The following is a 26,154-nucleotide window of genomic DNA, read 5'->3' as shown; positions in this document are numbered from 1 at the left end:
GATGTGATGCCAGGAATACTAGTAAGCGTATCAGATACATTAGGTGGTTATTGCTGCTGTAAGTACTGTTGAGGACTTGAACTACAGCCAAGTTATCCACTACAAACTGCACAATCTTTCCTCTCCACTGTGGACCATACAATGCTACTACGACCACTACTAGGAAAAGCTCCTTCACTATGATTGACCACTCTTTGAGATGGTCTGGCCATTGGAAGTTAAACCAGTGGAGGTTCCACAAGGCACCACAACCCCAGGAGCCTGAAGCATCTGAGTACACTGTTATATCCACTGAGTATTTCTTCAGATCCCACAACATGGAGATACCATTCCATCTATCAGCAAACAGATGTCATCACAAAAGATCTGCCCGTGCTGGTGCATTCAGCCTTATGTGATGAGAAGGAAGAGATCCCTCATCCTTCAGGGCATACAATCCTCTCAAAAATGGCCTTCCTGGCCGGACAACTTTTGTGGAAAATTACAGCAGACCTTGAGGGATTTAAGTGCCTTCTTTGTTATTGCCCCACATTTAGACACTACCTGTGAGGCTTTTGATAGTTCCTGTTTAAGATTTTCCAGTTTACTTCTGGGTAGGCGTATCTACATGGCCACTGTGTTCACCTCAATTCCTAAAAGGGTTAGGCAGGTGGATGGGCCTTTCAGTTTTGAAAGTTCTAGAGGCACCTCTAATCTTGCACTAGTGGAGACTAGGACCTGTTTTTGGTCCTCTGCCTGCTATTTGCTGTCTGCTACCAAGATGAAGTCATCGAGGTAGTGGAGCAGTCTAGGAATCCCATTATTGATAAGGACCCATTGAAGGGCATCTGCTACTGCTGAGAACATAATGGGTGCAGAACGTAATCCAATTGGCAACATCTTGTCAATGTACACTGTTTTGTCCCATAGAATGCCTAAAAATAGCTGGTCATCTGGGTGTACAGGGACATTCCTATATGCCTCCTGAATGTCTGCCTTTACCAAGTAAGAACTTCTGTCGGCCTCTAACACAAGCAATGACAGGTGATCTATAGAGGGATATTTAAGAGATGAGTACTCTGTGGATATTGCATCATTAACAATCCTTTTCTCAGGTGCTGACAAGTCTGTGATTAGCCTCCATTTTCCTGGCTTATTCTTTTTGGGGATTACCCCTATGGGGCTAATTTGCATCCTTTCTGGTTGGTCCCTCAACTGAAACTGAGCATTCTTCCTAGGTGTACCTCTCTGAGAAGGTACTCGTGGATGATCTGTGGTTGCTGTGAATGTAAGTTGGTTATAGCTGGGCTACAATACAATGACATTGACGATTAATACCCACCCTGAAACCTTGCTCCATGCCATTAGTTATTTCAGTGTTTATTCTAGGATTTCACCTTTGGAGGGGAAATAGAATTTTGGGGGGTTAAAGAAAATACAGGGTGATACAATCAGCTTGTTAATTTTACAAATAGGAACCAATTCTGTATGTTTAATCAGTAAGCACTGATATTTTAAGTACTTAGGTTGTACATATAACTAGCTATATAGTTCATGTGTTTATAAATATTAGAAGAACCAATCACATAGACACAATGCACTGAGTTATTGCTGGTAGTCAGTACACTATTAAACTTGAATCCGACGATGTGGAAATTGGGCATGCCACTTTTTAACTATATCAATGGCTTGTTCATCAGTTAGTACTGTCGGTCCTTCTATTGATACTCTTAAACAGTGGGATAAGTTTTCAGGCAATAATCTTTGTCTTATTCTGTTGCATATTCGTGCCATTGTACTGAAACTGCGTTCCACAGATGCTGTTCCCAGAGGACAGACCAGAATTATTTTAGATACAGTAGACAGCTGTGGAAAGGCATCACCCAGATCACCACTATTAGCTGCTAGCTTTTGCAAAATTTCATTACCGCTTGGACAATTATCTTTACTAGACTGCAACTTGAGGTAGTTATAGAATGTTTTCCATTCATCTTTCAGGTCGGATAAACATAAGCTGTGATGAAGAGATGAAAGAGCTGTCAATTCAGATGTATATGATTTTGAATCAGAAACCTTTTTGGGCTCATAAAGAGATGCCGTGGTACAAGTATTCATGACTTTCCCACTAAATCGAACTTTCATGTTTTCAGAAAGTTGTGTAAGATATGGTGATACTAACTTGCTGTGCATTTGATCATTACTCATTTGTGAATTGTCCAGAAATAACATGCCACTATCTGTGAAAAATTCAGATGCTGCAGTTAAATACTCCTGTTTAGTTTTTACTTCTTATAGTCGTGCTAGAGCTGCCTCAAGCAAGTCTGGAAAATCATATAATGTTGCACTCTGATTTTGTAACTTTGCAGATAATCTACAAATTGGTTCAAGAATATCTTTAACCCCAAATAATAATGTGATAGACTGTTTGTCTTGAAACGTAAGTAAAAGGCCACCTGCTTCACTGGATAAATTACCTGAATCTTGATGGAGATGTTGCAAGGTAGTAATAATACTTCTTAAGCACTTGACAACAGCTTTTACAGAGCGATAATGTGATGTCCATTTTGTATCACCTGCATGCACTAATGACAAACTAGGATCTTGCAGGGCTTCCTGAACTTCCTTAAGAGCATGGGCTCTCTTAGGACTCATTGAAAACAAACGATAAAGGCTATTAATAGCAGAAAAAAGTGACTTGATTAGCTTAAGTTTTTCACAAGCATTTACACAGGCTAGTTGCAATAAATGGCTACGGCAATGCACATATTCTGATTCAGGACATTTTTCTGCTTTCAAACAAGCAAACACACCTGTTTTGTGGCCACACATGTTGTTAGCACCATCAAATGCTATCCACATGATTTTGGAGAAATCTACATGGTGGGATTCTAGAATAGATACAATTTTATCTAATTGTTTCTGCTTTAGCATCACTTATAGGAGCAATTTCTACAAAACTTTCTATTGTGGTACCAGCATCAGTCAAATACGAACACACACTGACAATTCTGTGCGATTTCTTAAATCTGTTGATTCATCACATATCAGTGACAAGGCTGGACTAGACCGAAATTTTTCCGTGTTTTTCTCATCAAAATATTGACCAACAGCTTTTATCATTTCTGCTGATGTTGCTGCAGATGTATAGGTAGCATTGTCAGGTCTTTGCTGTTGCCACCTTGCAAGATTACCACTTTCATTACATTCTGTACATAATTCAATCAAACTTTGATAATAATTATTAGTGGTTTGTGCAATTTCATGTTTTAGTAGCCAATAGACAATTTTTATGTATTTACATAACATCATTAAATTCAACACCTGTCAGAATCTGACGCACCACGACTATATAGTAGAGTATACACTGAGCCTCTGTGTGTCATGTTTTCACACAATTCAGCCTGTGATATGGCTAATTTGTGTGTCTGTGATTCCTGGTGTTTCAAAAGTCTATTGTTTTTCTTAGTAGAACCAGTAGCTTTGAACCATTTTGTAAATGGCTTAGTTATAAACACACCATCTGATCCTTTAGGAAGGCCACGTTCACCACTATAAAATTTTTGACAAAATTTGCAATAATAAGCTCCCTTCTTCTGGGAATCAAAACTCAACCATGGATGCTTAGTTTTGAAGTCTATCGGTGTCTTACTCTTTCGTAGTGGACAACTCTTTCCAAACACAACACTTTTGTTAACTATTGATCTTTTACTCACTTTCGATTTTGGAGGTCTTTCTTCACTGGATGTGTTATCAGCTTCAGCCTCTGTCTCACATAAACTATCACTGCTAGTTTCAGGCTCGGTTTGCCTATCAGAAGTAGTAACACTGGCTGTGCCAGTATTACTGAAAGGATAGCAATCCGAAGATGTAGAAACTACACTTAGTCTACGAAAAACTGTTCTCACTAAGCTCCGTGTTGTTTCCTCCTCACTATGAATAATATCTTCATGTGAACTACACGTAGCCATTGGTTGCTCCACTGCTGTGGCGGCTGTGGTGCCCGCCATGGCTGAAGGAGTGCAGCTACTCGATGTAGTTGAATCTTTTGCTGACTCCAGTAACCCACCTTTACGTTTACTAGTACTGTCATAAAATGAAGTTAATGTTTTCTGCATAACTCATACGAAAATTCAGCTATATTATAAGTTCTATTATAAACACGTGTCCACTGAATTGAGTGCTCAATATTTGGAATCATGATTGTTGCCTGTGTGCGACTAAGTAGCAGGGGAATACAATTCTTCTTTCCAATTGGGAATCTCATAATGGAAAGGTATTAAGTAGTGTATATAGCTTACCAGCCCAAGTTGGGAATCTCATAATGGAAAGGTATTAAGTAGTGTATATAGCTTACCAGTCCAAGTTGGGAATCTCATAATGGAAAGGTATTAAGTAGTGTATATAGCTTACCAGCCAGTTGTCTTGTTTGTGTAGCAATTACTTAGGATTAGGAACTACAGTGGTCCAGGATGCTAGCTACTGTATTCTAATACTTTAGAGCATCTAGGTTTCTCATATCAATGTTTAAGTCCAATATGGCTGATCACAGATGCACAATGGTAAAATTACAGTGTTAATTACTCCTTTGGGGTGGGTGGCTGGGCGAAAGTCTATGATACTGAGCTAGCTACACTTCACAACCTTATAAAACCAGTTGAAATAGTTAGTTGCCAGACTAGCTAGACAAGGCTGTAACATAACATTGTTGTGATTGTGTTATTGTATAGTTGGTAGAGATTGATGCATTACTAGCTTGATTGTTTGGTAGTTGTATATGTATATACGTATATCCCAAGAAATATTTAAGCTTGTGTCATATGTAATTTTTTAACCTGGAAAAAAAATTACATATTGGACTGTATGAGATTGAATCTGAGAGCAATTATTTTAGACAGTTTTGTGTGCCATTTTAAATTAGTATACAGTGTAGTTGTCATTCACAATTTAGGGGGGAGTCTGAAATTTTAGGGGGGAAAGTCCCCCCCCCCTAAAGGATCTAGAATAAACACTGAGTTATTTATTGTGCAAACTGTTTATCAGGGTAGCAACACAATGCCTGATTCCACTCATCTATCTTGAGAGGGCTTCCTGTATATCTCCTGACTTGATGTAGTCTCTGTGTGGGCCTGCAGCTATCCAGAGCCACTAGTTTGTCCATGTATGTGTATTTCCCTCTTTAATCATCCCAGTGCTATGGAGTGTTAAATATAGATCTATGGGAGAGAGAGGTCTATCAATCATGAATCACACCAACTGTGGTGGAGATGACAGAACCTCTGAGGCCTAGTGTACAAAATTGGATTAACCTCTGCTTGTGACCTATGGATATGTGGTCTACCTGTTATGGAGGTGTGGGACGCTCTATACATGTGTTGTGTGTGTGTGCGTGTGTGTGTGCGTGTGGTATGAATAGGGATGAACATATCACATCATATATATATATATGGGTAAATATTAGAGCCTAGTAATAATGTTCCCATATTTTTTTTCAATTACAAATACCTCCAAAAAAAAACAGGAAGAGAATCATATACAAATCATAAAGGCTGCATACAGCCAAATCAAAGTTGAGTAGTCATGTCACTTTGCTATCTTCACCAGCGGGCACTCTGTTGCTCTTTGTCTTTTTCCACAATGCACACAGCAATGACTGAAGAGGCAAGAAGCCTTGTTGCAGTGACCATCAAAGTTCCATTTATAGCAACGTAGGTCTCTTGCTGGTCTTTTTCTTTTTGACCCTTGGTCCACTCCTTGACATGTCTGCTTGATGACAGGAGTTGCAGAAGGTAATCAGCGACCATAAATGGGTAAGTTCAGCTCCCCCATTTTTTGAAACTCCTTGCTGCAGCCCATTCTCTGTACTCCTGGTCATATCATAACCACTAACAGCCTGCCAAGTCATGGTGTAGTTGAAGGATTAGGTGCAGGGGGACTGCAAAGCCAACTGGTTCCTCCTTGGTGGTTGATGAAGCTGACACCAGAGCAGCCATCATTCTGGAGTAGGCCTGCAACCAAGTGCAGAGGTAGGAAATGACTTTTTCGTTTTGTTTGAATACGATCAGTAGGTCCCATGATCAGCAGTTTACCATCGTGTGATACAGAAAAATTTGTCTGCTCCTGCAGGGCTCCATCCAGAAGTATTGGGAGATCAATGTATTCCCAAGGTTGAATTTTTTTCAAGGAGCTTGGTTGGAATGGATGGTAGCCTGTCCATTACGATTGATGTTGGCATTGGTCTTGGTGTAGTTGCAATGGTGTGATCTGGAGTGTCTTCAAGGGTAGGAATCAGTCTGAGTAGATCGGGTCTGAGATTAGGATCCACTGGTAGGACAGGAATTATCGGTGGTAACTGGTGAATCAGTGGCAGAGCCTGAATAGAGCAACACTTGTAACACACTGCACATGAAGTATATAACAAAACATGGTTCGGGTGACTGACTGCCAAGACCACCCATCTATGGCCACACCTGATTGTATAATACACAGCAGCAGTATGCCTGCTACCACTGGACACTGGCCATGACCACCCATCCATGGCTGCCCATGCTTAACGTTAGCCTTTCTACACTCTGTACTCCTGGCCTGCTATCAGGATAGCTGAAATTGCACTTTTTCTTTATACATATTTTAGAGCACATTGGGACCTTAATAACACAAAGAGCAGGTAAACTTTACGCTTCCACTTAGTTCATTAAGCCCAGTAAACAGGTCATTTGACCTTCCTAGTTGTCGCCTGATAAATGCAGTCACCCACCGCTAAATATTGCTTCTTAAAAAAATTATTTTTTTCTATCTATCTGTGGTGACCAGCATGTATGAAACTATGAAAAAAGAACATGCCTGTTCTTGCTTCTACTGTCAAAGGAACTCCAGGGTCAGTAAGAGGGTTGCGGAGTATGTTGGCAACAGCTCCAGCAATCAGATTAATGTCTTAGGGTGCCAGGTGTGTATAGGAATGGCTCGACACTCTCACTAGTACTTGGTCTGCTACCTTCGTCACTGGCCATTCATGTTAGAAACTCAGATGCAACTGAAACTTGGTCAATCTAGTTTGACATTCACAATACTAGAAGAAAATTCTGCTGCAAGCTTGCTGCTCTGCTCAACAAAGACTGTGGTGGCTGTTTTGCTCTGTGATATTTATAGGCCAGCCCTGGAATGCATACTAGAATGTGTTTTTTTGACAAGCTGTCTCTTTGTTAACAAACCTGTATGCTAATTGACATTGCATTGTTGCCCCTGCTAAGATTATGCAGACCTCAACCTGTTAGTTAACCCTGTTTAACCTGTCTTTAAACTTGTGTTATGGCTTCAATGAATCTTAATTCGTGGCTTACTGCTGTTTACACTGTACTATTAATGCTAGTAACTGGATTCTTTCAAAGAATTCATGGCTTGTATCATCTCTTGCTCAACTCCATTTGATGCGCTATGTATGTGGCCATCTTGAAATGAAATTAAATGGCATTGTTTAAAGTATCGGATAATATCGGGCATTTATAGCTTTACTGATTAAAGTCTGATACCGCCAAACTATAGTATGTTCACGTTGAGCTGAATCCTGAAAAACAGTTAAAATTAAAAGGTGGATTTTTTCTCAACAGACTTAACATTCAGCTAACCAGATGATTATATTGATACCAGTAAAGGTGTCAACAACAGACACGTACGGTTTGGCTCCTTTACAAGTTCGGGAAAGGGCTTTAATGGACGCACTCTGTGCTTATATGGCTTCCCCATAGGAAATGTATTGTGTAAATTTTGATTGGCCGTAAATGTTATGTCAAACATTTGAACAACAATTTTGAAAAATTTTTAGCGGGTCAAACAGTACTACAAATGAGCCAAATTTCAAGATCATGTGTAATTGCATCCATGAGTTATTGAATGATTTTAAGGATTCAGCTCAACGTGAACATACTATAGTATTGGTATTGGTGCATCACTACTTGTTTGTCTACTTTTTGTAACATAATCAATTATCAACACCTAGCACTATCCTTGGTTCCCACAACTGCACATTAGAAGGTAATGATGATGCTTGACCAACCTTCTCTGGTTATATAGAAATGGTTTAGAGTTTAATTAAGTATATACACAACATGTATCCTGGGCACTTCTACAAGAGATATTAGGGGTACATAATGCACTCATGTGTGTGAAAGCATCAAGGAGAGTACAATACTGAGTTGATTTGTGAATGCTGGTCACATGATGTGAATGCCAGTCTCATATAGTTGCTAGTCTCATATAGTAACAGATGTATGTAAAACGTTGCAACTGCCCCGGCCATAATTCAAGACAATACAGTATGTGGATATATATAATAGTGTACACACTGACATATGTAGCAACTGAACGTAAAAGCCATATTAAAATGACTTTACCTCCTCTACTTTACTGTTGTAATGCTTTTGCTTCAACTTCTTTGCTACAGTTTGTGTTTGCTGTGTGACACTCTGAAGTGTTGTCTGTAACTACTGCAATACAGCTCTCAACAACTACAGCAACATCATAAATAACACATTTAAATAACTAGTAGCTCACAATGGTACACACAGCACACATGGACACATATTCAGCATGTGGTATGTTCCTCTCAGGAAAGCCACGAAAGCTTTTATTTACAAGTAAACAACTTTAAATTGCTGCGAAACTTGTCTGCTATTCTGGTAGCCTTTGGGCCATAACTGTAATACTATTAAACATGACACACACACACACACACACACACACACACACACACACACACACACACACACACACACACACACACACACACACACACACACACACACACACACACACACACACACACACACACACACACACACAGAAAAGCAGCAGGCCCTTCACATTTAGGCAACATGACTGAAATGGAATTTTAATAGTGAAAGTTTTATTCAGCCAAATACTGGATGGAAGATTAGTTATACTATCACAAAAAGTTTGCTACATACAGTTTGTACCTGGTCAATGTGTAACACCAGTGATGGTGTAGAATCTGTATTGACTACATGTGACCAGATTTTACAAAACCAATCCAAATTGCACATCAGGCAAAATCAAACTAACATCACCTCTGGATGGTGCAGAAAGCTCGAATGGCGATTTATGGTCTTGTGAAGGGTCTGGCTTAAGTGGTTTACTGGTGAATGGCCTGAAAATGTTGGCCAGAGATTTTTCTGTTGATTTTGCTACATATCAGTCACTAAGAAGCCAGCACAGCCCTGTAATCTTGTGTCTGGACTCCAATTGTGGTTTACCTTCATTTTGAAATCTATCCCTTTCCTAGCCTGCCACCCCTACCCTCCACCCTTTGTGAGCACTCGTGATACTAGTTTGCTTGTCCAACTTCTTAGATTTTCTATATTATTTGTAGGAACCTCTACAAGCAGCTACAGGTACTGGAAGTGATCTAAAAGGTAATAATAGATTGATGCATCTTTTCTGTAAATTTCATACCCGTGCAGCCATTGTTAAATATATTAGCATCAACATCCTTTCAATTACAGGCATTTTGTTTCCGCTACCTTTTTATTTCACAACTTTTTCACCCAAGCTATTTGAAGGCTACATGTGCTTGCTATCCTTGGCAAGTTATGCTGACCTGAATTGTTTAAAACCATTTTCTTGAAGCTTCCAATGTGCGATTTGGATCATTTTTCCGAAATCCAGTCACAAATAGGTCTACATCTGAATGACACAAATCCAATATTTGAGTAATATGATTAGCTATAAGAGATGTGTTAGTGCCACAACGTGTCATTGTCACACTCATACAATCTATCATAAACTCTACGTGTTAATGGGGTCAAGCAAAGTACTGTAAAATATACACACATTGTACTATTTGAGGTGAGGCACTGAATTTTGTAAAGGAGTTAGGGGCGTGGCACCTAAAAGTTGTAGCAATAATATCGAAATGCTTTAGCCGCGCACTCTAGTAGATCATACTAACATGTACTTCAAACACCACTGTATAACTTTTACCCTGATCTACGTATGTACCTCCTACTCTCTTTGCTAAATCCTGAAAATGTCCCTACACCAAAAGTGACTTTCCTAATATAGCCACTTGTTTAACAAAAGGACAGGACACACTGAACCTTACGAAGGTAACAGCAGGCAGTATTGTACAAGTACAGTTGCCACTTTTGTACACACTGTAGTTGTACACTACCACTAAAGTGTTGAGAGCTATGTTATGTACACTTGGACAGCATTCTGTGGGGTAGGCAGACTACCATTCCATTATTCTATTATTCTACAATTATTCCACTATTCCATTCCACCATGACCAAAATGATCAGAGTATTTTGTCAATAGGTGTATATATCAAACTGTACAATAGTACTGCTTGGTAGGGTTTTTCTCTAAAACGAATGACGCCTGCCAAAATGTTGCCATTAAAATTACCTACCCTGGGAGTCCATTCATTCATCTGGCCTAAATAAATCATTGGCTATGAAGTGTGCGTGCATTTGTACATGCGTGTGTGCATGGTACATAGTTGAAAATTGCAAAAAAAATTAATTGTGTTAACAGCATACCAGTGGAAGTACATGCTTTTAGGCTTGGATAACTAGTGTGTGTCATTGTGTATCCATGGTAACATTGTTTTCTTCTCCTTCAGACTTTACCCCTGATGAAGACATGACAGCTAATGGGTTCACAAGGAACACTAGAATTACTTACCCCTCAGTTCACCCATCCTATGGTCAAGAAACATGCCATCTGTCAACTGCACCAAGCTAACAATGAGGTATGTAACATTTTTTGTAATTAAGAATTCTATCAATATATTTCAGGGGTTGCTGCTGTATCTACAACAACTGGTGTAAACAGTAAGTGTAGCATTCACCACTGTGTATATCATACCTGTGGTTGACCATCACTGTGTTTTATGTTGACCATCATTATGTATGACTTCATGTGTTATGTATACCATCCATCATGTATATAATGTTTTCTATAACTGTTGTGCACAGAAAACTTAAATGCTTTTGTAAAACAAAGGAAATCATTTGAATCCTTACATGAAGCGTAATAGAAAAAGCTAATGTTCCCCAGTGATTTCCACCATTCACTGGTTATATACTGTGACTATTAGTGTTCATGTGATATTCCAAGCGAAACTATGCATTAATGTAATATTTTCAAGTAGCACCTAAAATGCTTCTGCCTTCCTCTGGTGATAGTGGACAACACACACGCAGTAACAGTGACACAACACAGTGGGCATAACACGTACAAGGACACATAACACACACAGTGACAGTGGACATAACACATACAAGGACATAGTGACATTTGACGTCTCACACATAGTGATGTATAGTCAAACATAACATACAGTGATGGTCCACGTAATACACAGTGATAGTCAGCAACAAAAAAGTTTAGTCCATCCCAAACCAAGGGTTTTTCATAATTAATCTTAAACCGCTTCCACCCTCCTCTGGTCACTGTGTGTTATGTTGACTCACTGATCACTGTGTGTCACTATGTCTACCATGACTGTGTTACATTGACTATATATGGTGATTACCATTAATTTTGTGTATTATGATAACTGTTACTGAATTATCTTGGCTGTCACCTATGTATGTTGATTGTCATTGTGTGTGTTGTGTAAACTGTTACTGTGTTGACCATCACTGTCTGTGACTGTGTTATGTCTACCATGACCATGTTGATTGTCATTGTGTGTATTGTGTAAACTGTTACTGTGTTGTGTTTACCATGACCATGTTGACTGTCACTGTCTGTGTTATGTACGTCTGTGTGTATTATGGTGAATGTCACTGTTATATCAATTATATGACTGTCTCGTGTAGGTCAACTGTCTCGTGTATGTCTAATATTACTATAATGTCAACCATCGTTGTGTGTGTTAGCTATCTGGTAAGTCATTCAGGTGTTGTATAGGTTGTATATTGACCTTTGTTTATCTGACTAGAATCTGGCAGCCACTCAAGCTACTATATTAGATATTCACACAGGTCATTCATTGTACTTATAACTTTAACTTATGTACACTATTTACTGCAGGTTTTTATGGGAGTTTTTCAACAGTTGTATTGAAGATGCTTCACATCAAAAGGGCTAGATCACACTTACCGTAAAACTTATTTGATTGTTAAAATTGCAAAAAAGAATAATGAAATACAATAAAAATATTTTAATGCATAGTTTAAACCCAACCACATTCAATCGGAAATTCATCCTCCAGTTGGCACAGAGTGCAGCAGCAGTGGCTTGTACGTCACCATGGAGAAGCACTGCTAGTAGATCTATTTCCTGTTCACCAAAGTGTCCCATTAACATAGGAGAAACGGACTAAGAGCCACCGCTCAAACATAATGGCGTCCAGTATAATGGGTCACTCTGATATACTGATAATAATCCATGCTGTACCACAGATCTAGTTTTCCTGTAATACATCATCATATTCCTAATTCTGTAAAGGAACAATATTCTCCAGGAACAGGTGGATCTCGGATAAATCATTTAAAACACCTATACCGGTATTTTGCACAGGTTGCAACAAATTTAGCTAAATGACAGACTTTAGCTTAACAGATGCAACAGTATTTCAAATCCTTTAAATATTAAGCTATGCATACCATGAGGTATAGCTAGTGTAGACTTGACTTTGACATAGGCTACTAATCCTACTGATGAACTCAAGTGTATCCATAACAGTACAAGCCATCTAAAACAGTATCTATATAGCTGTGTGTATTATGTATATTGCTGGTTAATTCAGTTATTTGTAGTGCTACATGCATTAAATGTACTTGTACTTCTTCTGAACAGTAAGGGACACTTAGTACTCACCATTAAGTAGAATATTCACCGAACAATGGCATAAATCAGAGAAAGCCAAAAGCTGATGTCCAGAAACAGGATTACCACTTGGATTAGCCTGGAACATTTATTTATAAGGGTTGTACAGCACAATTGCTGAAGGTCTGTATAGAACACCTGGCATGTACAGTCTGTAATAATAATCATTAGTCCAGTATGTACCCTTCGTCACTCTGCTCAGCCTACCTGTTTTAAGTTGTTCCATTGCACTTAATCAAGGAGGATAGCTATTTCAAAAAGGATTTAGCTACCACGTGCACCTTGTTATGAGTTTTATGCTGTTCTTCCTGGCTACCAGCTGTGTTAGTCCCTCAAGTACTATTCCACCTTGTATCACATCTAAGCAGACCTGATCTCGTACTAGTTTCCACAGATTACATCATGCTATTAGAACTCACCGTGGTTACTATTACTCAGCATCACTTTTTGGCAGCAAAGAACCGTAAAGAAGATGGCTGTGGCTCATTACTGCTGGACCTTCAACATGCTGAATTTTTGGCTGATTTTTTGACAGTTAAAATAGACCATTTCATGCCAGTAACCATTACAAAACTTAGCAATGTATGCCATCTACCAAAGAGCACAATACATTGCATACTTCAGTAGGTAGCTTGTGTGCCATTTTCCATTTGTACAGGATATTTTACCCACGGGTTTAGGCATCATCTATTAAGTGCTATTCCACTAGAGACCTGTGAGAAGACTACACCTGTAAAATCATGGAATGTAGTCAATCTGTTGCAGAGATGCCAACCTCTAAACAGTTTTAGGAGTGAGGCCTCAAACACTACCAGCAATGTGGACCAGAACTCAAGTGCAGCTCCAGGATTTTTGGTAGTGAAGACCAAAAAAAAGGTTACTGCACATGCTGCATGCTTAAAAATAAGCACAGGGCTGTCCAATTTTAAGCACAGGAATAATTATGAAGCAAATCAGGCATGAGAACTAAGCTGAAAGAGTGAGAAACAGAGGATTAGGTGTGAAAGTGTGAGATTATTGATCATGTTCTATAGCAAATTTAGCAGTTGGGTTTGGACTAAACTGTGTGCTAGTGTTAGCTTACATCCAGTAAAAAGTACCAAACATTTGCTAAAACAATTTGTAAGTTATAGAACATTAAATTTCATGGGAAGCCATATAAACAAACTGCACAGAGCACGTGCACCCTTAAATGCAAAAACATTTGCTTTATCCTTTTATTTCTGCTAGCACATTGTTGTTTCTGCTACACTATTATTATTGTTTAAATTGTTTATTTTTGTAAAACTATAATTACATAATTTTCACTGTTTAAATGATGAACATATCTAACAACCAAATTTTGCATGACAATTAAATATTATTTGTTTTGTAGTTTTCATTAATGGGGTATTATCACATTATCATATGAAAATTTAATGTCAATTCTGCATTCCACCATAAAGTTCTAAAATACTACTTTTGCAGGAAACAACATAGTCAAAAACCTACTGTAAATTTTATGTCTAGCTAGATAATGTATGCATAAACAGCAGCAGTTGCAGTTACTAAATAGAGCTAACTAGTTTTACTGTCCAAAATCCTTTAGTAGGTTAGCCTTAACCACACCAGCTAAATTGGAATTATTAGATCCTTCCAGAGCATCCAGCACTTTCTGCCATGTTCTCTCTCCACATTCTAAAAACTTCCGAAATAGTGCTAACTTGCAATTATCAATCTGATCTCTCCCATTTTCAATCTTGATTTTCTAAAAAAAGTATAAACATGTCAGACCTTCAGTGCTGGTTATTGTAAAGTGCTAATAACAATAACATTAAAGTATTGAATACAATAAAATGTACAGTTGCTCAGTAGAAACATTACACTGGTAAAAAACAATTTGTATAGGAGTACCATGAAATTCCAGATTTGAAGTACAGTGGAATCCCTCTAAGATGGACACCTTTAGGGAAATGAAATAATTAGGTCCTTTATGGAGGTGTCCTTATTTAAGGGTTTTCTAAAATTTTAAAATAATCAGTTTGAGTGCATGAGGCTAGACTGAGTGGCGGGGCAAGATGGGTTATGGTACCATGTGAACCAGACATGATTAGTTTAATAGCAGCAGAAGTGATGTTATTGAACATGGGTTACCTAATGTGTGTGGCCTCTACTACACTACCAAGACAGTCAGGCACCACAAAAGTTTTATACATGTTCCATAAAGACTTGTCCGGATTACTCTGTATTTGATTAGTTATCAAGATGGTTGGCTATACAGATTATGTAGTTTATCCTGTAGTGCAGCTTATTCTTAAAGTACACCAGCTACTATTTTCAGAAGATCTGGGTAAGAAAATTAACAGCAGTATTTGTATACGTATTCATATGGCTTCTCGTAGCTTCATAGCTTTATCTCACACTAGCTAAGTTTGATTGATTGTTGTAACTGGCAATGAACCTTTGTTACTTGTGTCTGCAATTAGCGAGGTGTTGTACTGTAGTGCTTGCCATGTTTGGGAATTGTGCACTGTCTGGTTTACAGAGTAGAGAGGTGTCCACTATTGAGGGGGCATTAATACACACAAGTATTGGAAGTTGCATTTGGGACTTTATTAATTGTCTGTTATAAAGAGGCTGTCCACCATTCAGGGGTGTCAGTTAAGAGGGGTTCCACTGTACTTGTGAATAGAAATTTAAAATAACAGTTGGTTTTTTCAAGTTAAATGTATTTATGCAAAAGCAGCCCAATAGTATAATAATGTACTAAATAGTTAGCATTAAATTAGTGTACACTTCATGTGGTGGTTAATTATAGTAAAGTATGCATGTTTTAGAACACATACAAGTGTTTTGCCTGTACAGTGGATCCTCGCTTATCCGAACCTCAGTTATCCGAACACCAAATGTGACTGTTCTATTAGAGTATCTTGTCATAAGTGTGCATTCTATTAGAGTAAATGACTGTTCTATTAGAGTAGTTCAATGAAGCTCTGTACATAACTCAATGGGCTTCAGTTATTCGAACAAACAAATTCATTTATCTGAACACCTTTGGCTAACTATAAGAACAAAGTCGTTCAGACAACTGAGGATCCACTGTACTGCCACCCGTAGTAAACAAAATTAATGTTTTGCCTGGTGCATGCCATCTGTAAACAGGGCTAATTCACAGTTTGCTTTATTCATTTATTTACATTGAAAAGAGCTAGGGCTAATAGTGGCTTGTTTTCAAAGTTATTGACAAAACTCTGTGGTTGCTAAGGGTTTCATGCTACACAAAATTGTCTTAATGTTTTACTAAATTCATAGCTGTAATGTCCAATAAAGTAAAGATAATCAAATCTGATTTACAAGGATGTCTGCATTTAAGCCAAGCAGTATAAAATTGGCAACTGTGTTTTCTTTTCCAGGAAGAAACAGCAGAGCCTGAAATTACAGTCAGACATTGGACAATTTCCCATTTTTAGCAAATGTCTGACCAAGTATGACTTTGTGTGGACAGTGTCCGAGCCATTAAAAATGCTAGTTATCCATTGCCAAACAACTTACCATAAGTAATGCTACTGTAATTTTGTGTAAAAATATATGTCAATATACTCACGGGTGTGGAGCGCCGGCTCCTTGGGCCGCACAACACACTACCGTGTGTCTTGATTTACATTAATGATTAGTAGTTTTATCTCATATAAACATTTTCGTGTAAGAAATTTTTGTACAAATTCTGCATGAGAAACTTATTTTACAATAAAAAAAGCAAATTACAGTACTATTTGTTTAAAAAAATTTCCCTGTGGTACCAAAATTGTTTTTGTGCACTGTGTTTCTCTTGCATTATTTTCCTACTTCTTTGTGGAATGAAAGTTGTTTGCATACTATTCTTTGTCTTACTCATTGCATTATTTGTTGAAAACTGGGAAAGTTTGTAAGTTAATGTTAATTCTAGCTTTGTATGCTCACAATACAGGTGTGCGGCTAAGGCTGGATTGCTTAGAGAGCAAGACTAGCTGGTTCACATCTTGTGTACCACTTTAACTATAATCTCTTGTAGGTTAGAAGTCTGCTCTGCAATGTTTTGGTTGGTGGAGCATGCTACATGAATATCCAAGAGAAGTTATAGCAGAAAAGTATGTCAGAATGTGATGTGGTAGAGCCTGATGGTTATGAAAGAAATATGATGCTGGTGATGAAGATGTTGATCAGGAGGATGAGGAACTAGACAAGTTTATACTAGATGACTAGGATGATTGAGTTTTGTGATTTTGTTTTGTATTTTATTAGTTTCATTGTTTGCCACTTGTCTGTCACTTTATAGTTATACTTATTCCAGTACTACAATGAACTTGGCTATGTCAGACCAAAAAGTTGTTATGTCTGAACCCTTTGGCATTATGTTCAGATATATTGTCAGAACAGTTTGAAATTGAAATTGTAATTTTTGGCCCTGAAACAGGTGGTCACCTTCAATGTCCATTTGATGTCAAAGGATTAAAGTATGGACTAATTACCTAGCCACCAATCTATTACAATTTCAAAAATTAAATTCTCTTACATCAAATTTAAACCTTAAGCTGTTGAATGAAGGACCAGGTATAGCTGAAACATTGGTCTCACATTCAGCAATGTACCACAGGTCTTGCTACTTGAAATATAGTAATAGTAAAGCCCAGAGGCTACAGAAAAGAACTGTTTCCACCACACTGGAATGTGATGCTCCTAAAAAGACAAGAAGCCAGTTGGATATTTCATTTTTCCAGCACGTACCTAAGTGGTGTTTTTGTGATGAGTCAAGTGGACAATTGCATAAAGCTAGTAGCTTAGAAATTGACTCCCATGTAAGAGAATGTGTAATTATACTCAATGACAGTGGACTACTAGCAAAGCTAGGAATACCATATATACATGTATTGGATGCACAATTTCACTGAAGATGTTGGTGGCTCTTTAAAATCACGTACAGGACTGCATTAAGAGCAGTAGCACTACAATTAGTGACGATAGTTCTATGACTACACATGCTGTAGCTCTAGTGGAACTGGGTTTATACATTGAGGAATCAGTGCATATAGTGATGCTATGACATCAGTGTTTAAATTGTCTATTTTGACAAAATAATATTGTACACAGAACATTTGAATCAACCTCATCTTAACATTAGCAAAGTCAACTCAACAAGGTTAAAGGAAAGATTTCTTACTGTACTACCAGAATTGAGACCATGTCATCATGGAAGGGATATTTTTTTGCATATGAAAAGGATAGTGATACCTTAATCAATGCTACATGTTAGAAAGGTCATGATTCTGAAATTCTGGTGCTATCATACTGGCAAAAACAGCCAATGTAATTTGTGTACAAATTTTTCATCAGCAACAAAATAAGTTTAATGGATCCCTCATTGACCCTCAATAATAAATGTCAGTACCAGATGAATTGTTAACATTAATAAGAATGAGGCACCAACATAGCAGAACAGCCAAATAACAGTGGTGACTATAGAAACAATGCAGCTAGTGTTATCTTACAACTGATATTATTCAGCATAAGTCCTACAAAGAGTCTACTGCAGCTCAGTCAGTGGTGCGACATAGTAAACACAAAGAAACCCTCATAGCATTGCAATTTCATTAATAGTTGCCCAGGAGTAAAACATGATACCATCAAACTTGATATTACTGCTCAGAGGAAAGCTGTTCCTGAAATTATTACAAACTGTTCAGTTGTTTCACCAGCTTCATTTCATAATCAACACCTGTGTGGTCCAATAACTCCCAGTTGTTACATGCCTACATTAAATTCAGGTTCTCAAGATGCCAACCAAGAAGTACAGCAATGGTTAGCTATAGTAAAATAATTAATAGGGCAGCAGTACTAGCAGCTTTGAGAAGGATATTTATATATCCTGGGAAGCATATCGTGATCCACTTCTATGTGGTCAAAAGCAATTATTGCTTTGTTACCTTTATTTTATGAAAATGCTAATTCTGTAGCTATGACAAAGCATGCCATGACCTGCATTACTAAAGAAGCAATAGAATCCTGGCCAAATTCTGGTTATTACAATAGATTGTTAAGTTTAACACAGCAGATATGGTGGATATGGCCACATTTGAATGAGGATGCTTTGTCATGATGCTAGGTGGTCATAGAATGGCCATACTAAACATGTTAGGAAAATGTTCAATGGAAGTGGTTGATGTAGTGCACTAGTTCAGGAAAGAACTACTACACATCTCAATGTGCAGAAACACTTCTTTCTGCTTTGCATGCGAAGCACTATTGTTATGCTCATGAAGTTAGTGACTGTTTCTTCTTTATATGTGCTTCAGAATACTGCATATCACAGTTATTGCAGTGAAGTAGTAGCATGTAAAGAGCAGCTGTCACTGGAGGTATGCATTAAATCCAAAGTAAATAGCATCCCCAATTTTACTATTAGAAAACTGTGATAGATTTGAAAATACTAACGTTAGAATTCATTATAGGTCATTGTGAGAAAGAAATTTTGACTAGTACATGTATGTAGCTACTTTAAATCTACTTTTTCTATGGCTTTTCTTGTTTTGAACCATGTAAATTATGCATGTTAGCTTCCAGTGCACATACGAGACATGAGCATGCTCAACAGTACTCATCCATCAGTTTACAGTGAATTTCAGAAAGGTAATCTTGTAGTATGATGATCACTTCACCAGTCTTCCTGCATGGCAATGGATCAATCTCTTGAACAATTGAAAAAGAGGATCAAAAGAGATGGTAGTGCTGTTGGACTCGTGGATGATCCTGATGCACTTGATCGATAATAGCTGGTAACCAGGATTTGAGGAAACATTTTGTGACATGAATGCCACTTGTAATAACACCATGAACAAGTATCACACATTCAGATGAATTTTGCTAAAGATGTCAACTCCCTTGTAGCCACATTAATAGGGATGAGCCTATTTTGCTTTTTTTCCCACCTATTTTTCTTTCCAGCAATTCTTATATTTTTCACCTATTTTGCTCAATATATTGCTCGGGCTTTTTCTATTTTGCTGAGCATCAGTAAAAATTAATTGCCGTATCTCAAGTTTGCAAGCATGTGTGACTGCTTTATTAGAATATTTTGTACATAGTGACTGCTCTATTAGAGTATCTCGATCTTTTGTCACCATTAAAATGGGCTAATCTGCCATTCCTTGGTGCCCATTTTTCCAATTTTCCACCTATTTTTCCAGCATTTTGCTCTTTGCTTTTACCAACGTATTTTCCCAAAAAGTTTGCCGGCAAAATTGGTGCTGCATCCCTACACATTAACTTGAAGAACTGAAAACTTCATTTCTTGAGAATACTAAGAACTTGGTGTTCTTAACACAAAAATCGTTATGAATGACAAGGTTACAGAATCTATGATGTCAGCTAACAGCTAGGAATTATACAATATGGGACATTTGTAGCTGGTAGAAGTACTAGCAATAGTGGAGCTATAACTGATAGACAATCAAGGAATAACTTTCCAGACTGGAAGGTTATTTCCTCTCAAGTTATCTCTAAGATAACTGCATTGAAAAAAGATGGTCAGCTATTCTCTGGGCTATACACAGCATGCCAATCAAGGAAAGCAGATTTAGAACAGTTTTTTTTTACACATGAGAACCAACTAGAGCTACCTTCCTTATCCTATAAAGGAAATATTTGACCTGGAACAAAATGTGACATTCTCCAGTGTCTTGAAAAATTGACCCTTAGTGTATCAGGTGAAGTGCACCTTAATGTGACTGCTCATATTATAGATGGTGCAGTTGTAATCAATATGAGAAAGCCTAAAGTTACCAAAACATTTGGATAGTTATGTAGATTTAAATTTAATGTCATATTTTTTAGAACATATAAGCAGATAGGACATTGTTTGGGACATATAAGCAGATTGCGCATTGTTTGGTTTCATTACTGCAAAGATATCTGGTCTCAGTATAAGACCAGAGTTTACAAAACCATTCCAAATCGCACATCAGACAAAATTAAACTAACACCACCAGTGGATAGCTACACTATCATACTACTAGTTTAACCCTCAGTACTACTCAAACTGCTTGAGGCTGGTTTTAACAGACATCTTTTGTTGTGTGGAGAGCTCGAATGGTGTTTATGGCCTTGTGAATGGGCTGGCTTGGCAAGAATCAGTGGATGGCCAGATAATGCTGGCCAGATGATGTTGGCCAAATAATTTTTCTGCTGATTCTGCTACCACTAAGTAGCCAGCGCAGCCCTGTAATCTCATGTCTAGACTTCATGTGGACTGCCTCCATGTTGAAGTCTATCTCTTGCCCACTCTGCCACCCCCTCCCCCTTTTGAGCACTCATGATACTACTTCACTTTCCCATCTGCTAAGGTTTTATATCTTATTTTTCGGGAACTCTACAGGCAGTTACAAGTACTCTGAAAAGTAATAGATTGATGTATCTTTTGTGTAACTTTTATATGCATGCTTGCTATCCTTGGCAAGTTATGGTGAGATGAATTCTTTAAAATCATAATCCAATCACATATAGTATGCAAGGAAATATACACATCCCATCTTGATGTTTTGACAGTCCATGAACCTGATAACAGCATCAATGAAATCAAACCATGCAATCACAAAGAAGCAAACACTCATATGATCCTTCGTACTGTACAAGCAGCTATGTGTGGCCAGAAAGTTGCCATTAGGTCAGTAGATACAGATGTTGTTGTCTTGGCTGTTGCTGATTTTCAGTTCTTACAGTTAACAGAATTGTGGATTGAATTTGGTGTTGGGAAGCATTACTATTTTATACCAGCACACTCAAGTATTGGACCTGAAAAAGCTAATGTTTTGCCATTTTTTCATGCACTCACTGGGTGTGATACAACCTCTGCTTTTTGTGGTGTTGAAAAAATGGCTTTGAGTGTCTGGGAATTGTCTAATAATTTGTCTGAAATCAGTGACACATTTCTTGATAAGCTTGAGAATTTTGCTACTTTGATGTACTGCTTTCCAAACCAGTTAAACCGAAAGAGTCAATTAGCACAACAAGAATTGTTTGCTAAAGGTAGATTAGTTGAAAACATCCCACCTACACAGGGAGCACTGATACAGCACATATTATACAGAGCAACTTTTCAAGCAGGCTATACATATTTGGGGCCAATTACTAGTGCTTCAACAACAGCTTTTTTTCTCCTTCTAACAGGGACTGGGACAGAGTTGAAACTGGGTCGGGCCACCCAGGTCACATTTTGTCCGGGTCATCTGGATCTGACCCACTTTACAAATTATCTTGGTCTGAACAGGATTGGATCACATACGAAGCAACTTAACGGACCTTATCCACAATGACATCATAATTGACAAAATGGTTGTGTTTAGTGTGGCACTTCGTATGTAATCACTAAAATGAGCTTTGTTTGCAGATTTCACGACATGAAACTATTGGATAATAAAGGTAAAAGGCTAGTTAGCATGATTTTGCGATGCAAAATAGTCCCACCAGACGAAACCAGACTTAAGTTTTACTATCAACACAAAACCACACGCATTTGTCTTATGTATGCCTCACCATTCCCTTTGCTGCAGTATGCAAACGTTAACATAGCGAACTGCCATCTCTCCCAATACCCTCTGTACAAAAGTGCCCACACTATCGACCTCCATTTTGTGGTTTGATGTCATTGCAGAATAAGGTCCATTAGTTGGATGATACAGAAGTGTACAAACAATCCCTGATGCAACCCAGCTTATTTTGTGAGCCATACCCACTTATAGTAGGCATTCCAGCCCAATTTTTAAATTTTGGAAAAATGGGCTTTTTATATGCTCAATAGATAGAGTATTGATTGCCGATCTCACAAATATATAGTTTGTTGGGTTGGAATTAGCTACTTTGGCATGCACAGTGCTTAAAAACTGAAAAAAAGTACATTTTTCTCCAGGGCTCCCCATACATTTTAAGGGAAAAATGGCACAATTGAATCAGGAAGCCATCTAGCAATCTGGACTATCTTGAAACTGCAGTTGCTTCTAGCAGCAAGTTCGTACATGTAATGAGAGTAACTTCAGATCATATCGGATCTCAGTGATCTTTGTATGCTTTGTGGTGAGCAATCACTTACTGCACACTTCTCAATACAGTGGTGTATAGCCATAGGCAAGTGGCTATCTCAAGTAAGTAAAAACATCAAGTTAACAACTTGTAAAGGTAAACAACTAAAGTGAAGGTGCCACAATAATGCAATAATACCTAAGGTGGAGTTGTGGTTTCAATTATGGCATTGTTATGCCGACTTTGAAGTGGTTTATACTTTTGAGCTGATGACACAGTCATCAGAAAATTGCTCTGGAGCTGAAAATCGCTAACTCGAGCGAAGTAACTACGCACTTTAAAGTAAGTACCAGTGACTACCTTACACCCAACAGTACGTTTTTAAAAGTTTTCAAGTATTCTACATACATTGCATGGCTTGAAAAGATTATAAAACAACACAAAACTCACTTATATGTAATGCGCACGGTAAAACTAAGATTTTCATGATGATCAGCGTGTGAACAAACCCCACAGCGATTTTCATCCTCATTGAAGCTTGGACGACGGAGTTAAACACGAGTTGTTATTTTGTGCCAGGGTTCTATTGGGGAATATATGGAGAATTTTTTAAGTAAAAAATCTCGGATACTGGAATGCCTACTTATAGGGATGACAGTCTGCACATTTATCGGTTGTATTGCAGACTGTAGGTGTGCATGAATCTGCTGCCTGTAGAGCCACGCCCACTAATCGTATGAGACATGGTCTAGTCTTGCAATAGGCCAGCTTTTTCATGAACCACACCCACTTTGACATAGGAAATGTGTCATACTGTAATTATGATGTGTTAGGTATGCGCAAAACCACCATTTGCAGGAAATGTGTTTTGCTATCCGCAAACTTACGTGGGACCACGCTGTATAATATCTGCTTAGTTTTCATACAGTATAGCTACCTTTGTACATACATAACGTGCTGGTCGAGCACTGCTCTTGGTGCACACTTCAGTTTTGATTAATCTGAGTCACATCCGGGTCAAATCTGGGTCTGACCGAGATTGCTACCTGGGTAAGCGGGTCTTCCGGTTCAGCAGTAGTGACCCGGTTTCAGTGCTGGACAAGGAAGAAACTTGCATTGGGTAGATGCCTCATTGGACTGCACTACCTGAAGCAAGTGCAGTTTGTAATGAACTACTGCACTGTGGTAGCAAAAATCATATCAAGGATTGTTCAAAAGCTTTAAATCATGACTGTAGTATACCATTTTTGTGCTGGTACAGTACATTACAGCAGACAAGACTCTGAATTGTAAATCCAAGGAGTATATTAACTATTATGTAACTAAATGCTGTTAAATAGTGACTGTCTCAGCAAAAACCTGATCTGTTTTCACAAGTATACATATTGAAGTGGTTACAGAATCGAAAGGTTTTTATTTTCACATCTGGTAGTTTCCCCAAGCATTCAACTTTAGGGGACGCAAACAGTAGCATTAGTATTAGGGTTAGAATCGGGTTCAGCTTTGGTTTCTTCTTCACCTTTATTTTTACTACACGTACTGAGACAACTACATGAGTAACATTTATAAGATAGAAAAGTAGGGGTAGTGGGTAACTAGCAGCGGTAGCATAGTGGTTAGCACACTTGCCTAGCCCCCCAGTAGTCCAGGGTTTGAACCTCGGATGAGTTTTGTGATTTTTTTCATTTAGTGACCCTTTTTTGTCTAAGTTTTACTGTTGGCTCAATAGCCAGTACAGCGCATTGAACCGACTTTCAGTTCAGTATCCACTGCTAATTCAAAAATAATTCATAAAATTATGCATGCTACAACAAAAACACTCAGGTTTTTATTGGGGCAGCACTTGAAGAAGAAAAACTTAAATCAATTAAAAATATATACCATCTTATTCACCTGCTCATGGAGAGTTTGAAAATCTTTGTTTTGTTTCTGTAGCTCCAATGGTGTATGTGACATGTGCATTTGTTTACAATGTGGTGAACGTAAATGAGATCATTATCATTTCTGCTACTAAACTGCCTTCATGTCCATACACACAAGTGACTACTGGAATAATGCTATACCTTGGCTGATTTGCTAAACCTTGGCTGATTTGCTAAACCATGGTTAACATTTTAGGCAAAATTGCAAGATTGTAGACTAATCCAAATGGAAGTTATGGCTGCGAATGTAAGCACCTGTAGTTTATTTTCAGTATAGTTGCTGATCATCTTGCTCTTCCTACTGTCTAGCACTATAGTTCCAAAACTACTCACCAAAGAAGGCTGAAACTTTGGTGATTCATTTCTTGGACACTACAGAAAATACAGAGAAAATAAAAAATTCCAAAATTGTGAAAACAAGTCGGGTTTTTGCTGAGACGGTCACAATTATGTATTAACTAATTGACAATTATTGGTCATTGGGATGGTACATTTCTGTTCTGTATGTTGTGTTTATCATTGTATTGACAGGCAATTACAGTTCCTCATGGTAATTAGCATGTATTTGTATGGCATCTAACCTGTAGCATTAATATCCATACAGTATCTAGTAGAGCGGTATAGCACAAAAAAACATTTTAATGCACACTCAGCTCTGAAACTTTCCACACAAATTGCACTCATTATGACGTTTATTTATTTTTGGTGACCATTACAGGAATTGTTGTAATACAATTAGCCATGCAATTAGCTATTTTTGTCTTTATCTCCCTGGGGCATTATTTTACATGGTTAAAACACAGTTTCAAATTAAAGGTCTTATTAAAAGAAACAACTTGGTTTTTATTTGAAGTAAATAGGTTATTCCAAAGTTATTATCATTTCTATTAGTCATAAAAATGAATTTATCTGCCCTTGGGGCGTATATTACAAATAGTCAGGTAACTATATAATTTCATGGCTAATGAAAATGACCATAACTTTGGAATAAAAACACCTATTAACTTCAAATAAAACCAAGTTGTTTATTTTATCAAGACCTTTAATTTAAAATCATGTTTGGACAGTGTAAAAGAATGCCTCAGAAGATAAAGACAAAAATGGTAAATTTTCAGTGCAAAAATGTCTGTAAATGTCATCAAAGGTCAAATATGCAATGGCACTATATCACAAAATAAATGTCATAAGAAGTGCAATTGATGTGCTAAGTTACATGCTTTGTACTATGCCACTCTGCCATCCACAAAGTTCACCTGAGGTGATTATGTGCCATTCTGAAGGTCTCTAATGTAGTGAAGATATATTGTATTATTAATTGTAAACCTCATAAATGAGTATCGTGGATTTGTTCAATAACTGATTTAGACTATGGCTC

General features: G+C 37.8%; 2 protein-coding genes across 10 annotated transcripts in view; one reads left to right on the top strand and one right to left on the bottom strand.

The window, feature by feature from the left end:
* LOC136246705 (uncharacterized) overlaps nt 1–12,180 on the top strand; it is a 42,323-nt gene extending 30,143 nt beyond the window's left edge. For 5 of the 8 annotated variants that reach the window (XM_066038257.1, XM_066038254.1, XM_066038256.1 and 2 more), the window contains 5 exons: nt 10,616–10,744; nt 10,791–10,826; nt 11,820–11,886; nt 11,942–11,984; nt 12,034–12,180. In XM_066038257.1, coding sequence (XP_065894329.1) covers nt 10,616–10,639 — 24 coding nt within the window. In that variant the 3' untranslated portion in view covers nt 10,640–10,744; nt 10,791–10,826; nt 11,820–11,886; nt 11,942–11,984; nt 12,034–12,180. Of the gene's footprint in view, nt 1–4,588; nt 5,329–8,767; nt 9,405–10,615; nt 10,745–10,790; nt 10,827–11,819; nt 11,887–11,941; nt 11,985–12,033 lie in introns of those variants that run through there. The other 3 variants (XM_066038260.1, XM_066038261.1, XM_066038259.1) reach the window with 3 other exon arrangements.
* A 2,024-nt stretch (nt 12,181–14,204) lies between these two features.
* Nucleotides 14,205–26,154, bottom strand: part of LOC136246702 (uncharacterized) — a 62,987-nt gene continuing 51,037 nt past the window's right edge. For both annotated transcript variants that reach the window (XM_066038252.1, XM_066038253.1), the window contains exon 9: nt 14,205–14,578. In XM_066038252.1, coding sequence (XP_065894324.1) covers nt 14,399–14,578 — 180 coding nt within the window. In that variant the 3' untranslated portion in view covers nt 14,205–14,398. The remainder of the gene's footprint in view (nt 14,579–26,154) is intronic.

The sequence above is a fragment of the Dysidea avara genome, chromosome 2, assembly GCF_963678975.1.
Source record: "Dysidea avara chromosome 2, odDysAvar1.4, whole genome shotgun sequence".
In the NCBI taxonomy this organism is placed as follows: domain Eukaryota; kingdom Metazoa; phylum Porifera; class Demospongiae; order Dictyoceratida; family Dysideidae; genus Dysidea; species Dysidea avara.
This window is presented reverse-complemented; position numbering and strand designations above follow the sequence as displayed.